This window comes from Sinocyclocheilus rhinocerous, unplaced genomic scaffold (genome assembly GCF_001515625.1).
Source record: "Sinocyclocheilus rhinocerous isolate Xijiao unplaced genomic scaffold, SAMN03320098_v1.1 scaffold952, whole genome shotgun sequence".
NCBI lineage: Eukaryota > Metazoa > Chordata > Actinopteri > Cypriniformes > Cyprinidae > Sinocyclocheilus > Sinocyclocheilus rhinocerous.
Genome location: NW_015641498.1, coordinates 424,252 through 432,582, shown reverse-complemented (window position 1 = coordinate 432,582; position 8,331 = coordinate 424,252). Strand labels below are relative to the sequence as shown.

General features: G+C 33.4%; 1 protein-coding gene and 1 pseudogene across 1 annotated transcript in view; both read left to right on the top strand.

Annotated features, from left to right (window-relative positions):
- LOC107755147 (poly [ADP-ribose] polymerase 12-like) overlaps positions 1 to 2,958 on the top strand; it is a 10,104-nt gene extending 7,146 nt beyond the window's left edge. Inside the window, exons 8-11 of the mRNA XM_016571848.1 lie at positions 334 to 404; positions 547 to 655; positions 2,433 to 2,538; positions 2,718 to 2,958. Coding sequence (XP_016427334.1) covers positions 334 to 404; positions 547 to 655; positions 2,433 to 2,538; positions 2,718 to 2,773 — 342 coding nt within the window. The 3' untranslated portion in view covers positions 2,774 to 2,958. The remainder of the gene's footprint in view (positions 1 to 333; positions 405 to 546; positions 656 to 2,432; positions 2,539 to 2,717) is intronic.
- Positions 2,959 to 7,253: 4,295 nt separating this feature from the next.
- Positions 7,254 to 8,331, top strand: part of LOC107755145 (uncharacterized) — a 7,443-nt pseudogene continuing 6,365 nt past the window's right edge.

Genomic DNA, 8,331 nt, shown 5'->3' with positions numbered 1-8,331 from the left:
CAGCCAAACCAAAATGTATTCAGACACCTTCAACATTTCTCACAATATCACAGTTTATTGGCTATAGTTTAGAAAATGGTGATAAAATATGACAAGAACTCAGAGTTAAACTGTGTCAGAACAAATTTATCTTGATAATGTCAGATTACTTTGATAGAAAGTTATGTAATGAATTAGGTTGAATGGCTGTCAGCTGTTAAATTTAAGTACACAATTATAGCTTTAAAGGTTTGTTTTGTATTCTCCCACACACATCTGTTTCCTTCAAATACCTTTCCATAAACAGGAAAGATCACAATCATAAATGTCTTTGTGTTTCCAGAAATGTGTCAGAGAAATTTATCTACAGGCCGTAAGAGGCATGTTAGACGCCGCCCTAAATATGAACCATCTGAAAGTGAAGGGTAAATATGAAGAGCTTGCTGAACAGATTTATGTTTGCCTCTTTACCTTATGAAGATTAAATCTAAAGATTAGATAGATAGATAGATAGATAGAAGTACACATAACTGGCGCTTCTAAAAGTGTAATGTGTTCACTGAACAGATTACTTGGAATAACCTCCCAATTAAAAACCATTTTGAGCCCTTCAACAAGTACAACTCCAAAGTGGCAGTTTAAAGGGAGCAATCAGTGGTACACCTTCAAGAACACGGTAAAACTTTCTTTCTTTCTTTCTTTGTCCTTTTACAAATGCACAAGTCTTTTTTGGGCACATTAATGAGGACTTTGAATGCATATTTACTGTACATATGTACAGTATATTAATTAATTTCAACTTTGAACACAGCTCTCTACAGTAGTTGATTCAAGTCATATTTTATATAATGACTGTCAAATTGTACAGTATTAGTATTTGATCATTATTGATAGCAATACACCGGTGCTACTTTTATGAGTCTTTTATCACCATTGGTGTCTGTGTTTTTCAAAAAGCAAGTTAGAGATAATAATTTGTTTAGTGAAAGCAGTAAAAACAGCATCAAAGGGCTTCAGTAATATTTTTTGAAAAGCTGGTTTAAGATTTGGTCCCAGTTGGACCAAGCAGGGTTATAGTTAACTAAATCTAAAACCAATCAAAGACTTTTTTTACTCGGGGGAATTTTTTGGACTTCTTTGTTACTTACTTACTAAATTTTAAACTTAAAATTTAGTTTAAAATGAAACTAAATTTTAATTTAGTTTAACTTGATTGACTAAAATACCTAAAAGCAAACCTGAAATAAAATGTGATAAAAAAAACACACATAAAAACACAACAAAATTACTAAAACTTTAAAATTAAAATGACAATAAAAAATTGGGGGAAAAAAGTAAAATATTAAAATAAAAACTATAATAGAATCTCAGTGATACTAAAATAACACTGGGACAAATCTGGTGAAAACTCCCAGCTTAAAGGTAACCAAAACCCCTCTAACCAGCCTGACCAGAATAGCCAAGACCAGCAAACCAGGTTAGGCTGGTTTTTCCTCATTTCTTTCAGAAGAACAGTTAAAACGATTAAACATAAGGAATTAGGAAGTAAATATATTTAACGAAATTGTAGTAATTTGGCTGGCAGATCAATAATAAAATGTAAAGTAATATAATATTGTTAATAATATTGTATTGTTAATGTTCATGTTGTTGCTAGGCAGACTGATTTTTGACGCTTTAAAGGGGTAATATGATGCGATTTCAAGTTTTCCTTTCTCTTTGGAGTGTTACAAGCTGTTCGTGAATAGATAAGATCCCTAAAGTTGCAAAGACTAAGGGCATCATCACAGTATGGTGAGGGGCGTAACATTTCCTTCACACGTTTGAGGTATTCGGCCAATCACAACGCACTGGATAGCTGGCCAATCACAGCACACCTCGCTTTTTCTGACCGATGAGCTTTGTAAAAATCGACACGTTTCAGAAAGGCGGGGCATAGAGGAGAAACAATAATGTACAGTATGTGGAAAATAATGTGTTTTTTGAACCTTAAACCGCATAAACATTTCATTACACCAAATACACCAAATAATGTTCTTTTTAGCAACATCATATGACCCCTTTAATCTGTGACGTCTTTTGAAATCAGGAAGCAACAATTTATTCTTTTTGATAATGTACAATAAAAATAATGCAATAATTGTAACAAAATACAAATATTACATATCAAACGTTATGTATGGAAATTTGAACTCCAGTTTTTCAATGACCATGTAATTATATATTTGATAGCAGTGTAATAAGCAGGATAGTGTACATTCAACCGGTAATTACTTTGATATAAAGCCTTCAGAGAGATACAATACCAAACCTGATCACCATGTAAGGGTTTAGTTTGTGATAATTATGGACTGAATGTACATTATCCCTTAATTCATGACACTGACTACTGTATTTATGGCCACAGAGAGATTAAAATCATCGTCACTGATCTTGATATTGTTTTTCAACAGGAAGGTTGTTCAGTCTCAAGTGCTGACATTGAGAAGTGTTACCAACAAAACCCAACAACCATGAATTTCACTGTGAATGGTGACAGTTACGCTCTGGATTTTGCAAGTATGTGAGCAAAAACATTTGACAGATTGCAAATGTCTTCTTTAGTCTCTAATATAAGGTGCCACATGATCTTTGGGTTAATAAACATGACTATCTTGAATCAAACTTGAAAATGCATTATGAAAGTAGTGATCTGAATATAATAAAAGATGCTGTTTTGTCTTTTTCTTTTTATTCAGAGATGAGTCAAGTTAACCAGAGAACAAAGGCCGAACGCAAGGTCAGGCGTGTGTAAAAGTAATAAGGATGGCTCAAGGTCTTGCAGAAGATGTTGGGTGGTACTCGAGATCCAAACAAGCAAATAAGAGTCGAATTTGGGATTGAAGTAAACAAAACGTTATTTAGTGATTTTGATTGATATGAATGTTAGTGATTATGATTTTGAATGTTTAATCATCTGGAATGACTGTATTATTTGGTAAACTGTCCATGGAAAATAGAAATGCAAAGACTTTATTCAGGTATTTTGACAAATGTTAAGGTAATATGAATGATTTTAAAAGCTGCTTCTCACATCAGCTTGATGACACGTGTCTGAAGCAACCTGAAGCATATATTTTGTTTATTTATCTTAAAGAATTATATATTTTAAAATGCTATCACTTTTGGTTATTCTATAATTACTCTTACTAGCCATTGTGCCATAACAATACAAGCATTATACTGCTTAATTTTACAATAATTTACAATGAAGTGCCTGTTGGAAACTGCCTGAGAACCAATGTTTACACACTGCTTGTGAAAGTTTTTCCAGCTGGACCGTTTCAATCTCCATCTCTAGCATTTAAATATTCAGAGACATGCTCAAAGGATTAAAAAAAGAAAAGAAAAAAAAAATCAGGGATATACACAGTAATACTGTGTGAATATTGAGCAATGTGCAATACAATCTACAATATTATCCGATATACAATGCAGCATGTTGTATGTCACTGAGAGTTCCCTTAAAGTGATTGGAATTGAATCTATCCCATGTTCAATAAGAAGTGGAAATAGACAGAAACAGCTTCTACAAAGAGAGACTTTTTGGATTCATACGCTCCGGGCGACTAAAGTCCCCAGGAGTTAATGAAGAAATTGATTTTTCTATACCTACACTGTTAGGTTTTGCCGAAACACGTAGATCTACTTTTAACTAGTTGTAATGATTTGAGCCCAGTTCATTAAAGGCTTTTTATCTTACCGCGTGAGTGCCTTGGAAGTATTTCGTCTACATAATAAAATGCAGCATGTTTACATTAAAAATTTGCAATATGTACAATCAATCAATGTTGCATCAAATGACTAAATTATGATAAAACAATAATTTGGGTGATTCTGTTTTTACTGTGAGTTTTAATTACAAACTGAACTGTTTACTTAGAAGTAACAACATGCTATGCAAAGAGTCTGTAGTATCATATGCATGCCGTAATACTTGATGGGAAAAAAATAAAATAAAATGATAAATGTGGCCTTATTTGACTTACACACACACACAATTTCACACCGCTTCTTTGACCCAATAATAACATTTCTACAGAGTATTTTAATGAATTCCAATCACATGATCATTTTAATCACAAGTATGGTGTCTAACAGCATTTGGTGATAAGATTTGTTATAAACATTTTCTAAATGTATGCATTGTATGTATAATATACATATAGTTAATAATTTTCAGTAATTAACACAATTACAACTTGGGGGAAAAAAAATCAATTTACTGATTGATTTTTTTCCCCCTCCTAAATATATCATAGTTCAGGCAAATTCACTGTTTTGTTTTTGGTAAAAAAGTAGGCCTACGCTAAAAACATTAGGCTATTGGGTGTGCTGGTGCTGGTAATTTTTGAACAATTGACAAATACTTTTCTCAAAAAGAATATTGAAATGGTAGCTAAGTGCCCCAAGGTTGAAGACACACCCAATAATATATTCACATTAGAGCAAAACGAAAAAGAAACGGGAATTTAACACAAGCAATTTAACACTCGCTTTAGGCACTGAAAGATTTTTAATTACCGCCTACTATAACGCATAGGCATCCAGTTTGTTCACATTGATAATTCATAGTGAAGCTTGTTTTTGGACATTTTAAATTCTGTCCTAGCAAAACATTCGACAGTACGTTTATTTGACAAATACATTTTTTAGGTTTTTAATATACTATCGATGTATACCAGTGTCTAGGAACTATATTTGGTAAGTAGACTAATCATGTTTTACATGAATAATTTCACGACATTCCTTAAGAACAGGTTCGAAAGCGTCCAATAACAGCTAAAATGGTTTTGTCAGTGGCTTCCTTTCTTAAAATGTCAGCCGTTTTATATGGTAAGTAACTAATAAATAACTGCTAATTGAAACGTGTATGTCGAAATATCGTCATTACATTTCTTTCTATGAAGCACTTAATGGTAGAGGTCTGCATTCCCGCGGGACCCGAACAGATTTCTTGCACTGCAGGATTAAATTCCCAAACGCGTTAGCGGTCGGTAACTGGTGTAATTTGAACGGGAGCGGGCGGTCTAACAATATCCCGTTCCCAACATCCATTCAGAACAGCATATCTGCTTTATTCTTATTGACCACCAGTACAGCCTGCACTCGGACTGTTATGCACGCGCTGCATGCATGCTTTCTGCATCACGATTTTGCTTAGCCTATAATTTTAAATGACCGATGTCGTATTTATTTATTTTTCTCTAAGACACTTCTCCTACTGTGTTAACAGAACAATGTCAAACGAATTTAGTATTTTGACAAGACGAATAAAAATAGCTAATAGGCTATTTTTGTACAACCTACATTTTTATTTTTCTCTCTGCGACACTTTTTCCTATTCTGTTGTAAATGTTAAACGAATTGTATCCTGACAAGACGAATAAAAATAAGAAATACAATTTTTGTACAACATTTTTATTTTCTCTGTGACAATTTTTTTCTGTGTTACATAAAATGTTAAACGAATTTTGCCTTAAGATAATTCATATAAATTCAAGTCAAAGTCAATAAATTCAAGACTCTTGACTAGACGAATAAAATAACAAATACAATTTTGTGAAGACTACACTTTTATTTGTTAGCCTATCTCTCTTTCTTTCAGTAGCGGAAATTTAAATGTGAGATTCTGTAAACGAGATCTAAATTTAGCGAGAACGGTCGGGTCGGGAAGAAAATTATTCTAAGCGGACAGCGGGTGAACAAAGAGTGAATATATAGCGGGAGCGGGTGGGTGCGGAATATAACCTTGCGGGAGCGGGACTAAAAAAACAGTCCCGCGCAGATCTCTACTTAATTGTTTCATGACATTGAGCTCAAAGCTTCTCATGTTCATGTAAATAGGTAAGTCAACCCTGTTTACACTGTTACCATTCCGAGAGGATTTTCCAACATATTTTAAATTGTATTCGCCTAATTTAGTTTGAGATGGAACTATGCCGTTTACTAATACTTTTAACACGTTATCTGATATCGTTACTGTCCACCACTGGATATAGGCTAACGTTTAAAATTTTACAAAAATGTACATTAGTCAAACTGGAAACAGGAAACGTTTCATAGAAAGGCAAAGTTCGACTGACATGTCACGCAAACGTTTTGATGTCTCTTTGCTTAGAAGTGCGAAGATGAATTTAAGCAAGAAGAGCTATGAATTATGACCTTAAATATGATGTCAGCAGTTATGCTTTAGGTAGGTGACACAATTGTTCTACAGTAATTTACCTTTTTGAATCGACAGTAGTGAAGTATTTTTACTCTGCTTTAAAAGTACTTTTCAAGTGTCTGTTCTTTATCAGTGTTTTTCTTTAGAAAACTTTTACTTCACAACATTCCAAAGCATGATATTGTACTCTTTACTGCACTACCTTTCGTATTAAATCTAGTACTTTCTTACTTTTACTCAAGTAAAAGTAATTCAAAGTTTTACTTGAGTACAAGAAAGTACTAAATGTTTAATGTTCTTAAGTATTAAAGGTAAAAAAAAACAGGGAAAAAAACTTTTATTTATGAAATGTACTGCAGTAAAAAGTATGACATTATGCTTTGGAATGAAGTAAAAGTTTTCCAAAGAAAAACACTGATAAAGTACAGATACTTTTTAAATTTACTTGCGTAAAGTAAAAATACTTCACTACTGTCCACCTCTGCATGTGATTGTAGATTGATTCTGTTTGATCCAGTATGCCATTTTTCACATAGCCTACTCTGCTCCAGTGTTGGGGGTAACGCATTACAATTAACGCGAATTACGTAATCAGATTACTTTTTCAAGTAACTATTAAAGGAACGCATTACTTTTAAATTTTCAAATCGTTTTCCCATTTATTCACTGGTGAGGTGCAAAGGCAGAGTCACTTTCTTCAGCCTGAGGCTTATTAATTTCACTTTTAGTGTGAAAGGACCTTTACAGTTGACAAACATACAACTTTTGGGTTTCTTGTTATTAAAAAATAAATAAGCAAGCCACGTAACAAAAATTAATGCCAATGTAATGTAATGCATTACTTTCCATAAAATGTAACAAAGTAACACAATAGTTACTTTTTTTATGGAATAACGCAATATTGTAATGCATTACTTTTTTTAAAATAACTTTTCCCAACACTGCTTTGCCGAGATGTTAAGAGTAATATTTATAATAACAGAACAATGAAAGTTTCAATGTCACATTAAAATCTCACTTCAGGGAAACACTTCAGGAAGAAATAACAGCATTATCTAACAACAGCATGGCAACAGGTACGTCTGTTGGCTTATTTATCATTTTATGTTGGTTTCAGTTTCTTTAGTAGGAGAACTTAATGAGGATCTTTTACATTCCCAAAGTAATTTCCATACCGAGCGATTGACTAATTGCTCATTTTCATTGCCTTCATTCATTCATTCAGTCAGTCATTCATCCATTCATTTAAAGCCTCAGGTAATCACTTCGAGTGGCAGCTGTTTAATGGACAGCAGTGGGGTTATATCTTAAATGATTTTGTCATTGAGGCTCATTACTGTCAGCCAGGGGCAAATGGGATCACCATCAACCTCAGCATAGGGTAAGTTATATATAATCTTAACAGTATTTTAATAAGTATTAAGCATTATTATCATCATCACACACAACCAGATAAATTAAGAATATATTATTAAACATTAAATTGCCTTTTCTATTCACTGCACAGGCCTGCCTATATTGACTTTGATGAAATGACAGTCGATGGACCTCTTGTTAACCTCAGTGTACAACGTAATATGCTGCTGTCTCCTAACCAGAAAGAATTAATAGGCTGGTACAACAAAGATAACCATCAGTGGTGTGAATATGGATCTCATGTACAGTTGTGTGAAAAAGTGTTGGCCCCCTTCCTGATTTCTTATTTTTTTGCATGTTTGTCACACTTTAATGTTTCAGATCATCAAACAAATTTAAATATTAGTCAAAGATAACACAAGTAAACACAACATGCAGTTTTTAAATGAAGGTTTTTATTATTAAGGGAAAACAAAATCCAAAACTACATGGCCCTGTGTGAAAAAGTGTTTGCCCCCTAAACCTAATAACTGGTTGGGCCACCCTTAGCAGCAACAACTGCAATCAAGCGTTTGCGATAACTTGCAATGAGTCTGTTACAGCGCTGTGGAGGAATTTTGGTCCACTCATCTATGCAGAATTGTTGTAATTCAGCCACATTGGAGAGTTTTCGAGCATGAACCGCCTTTTTAACCCTCATGTGGTATTCGGGTCCTTTTTGCTCTGAAAATTTTTTCTTTTTCCCGAAAATACTAGTTAATGTTATCGCATTGGACTGAAATTTTGTG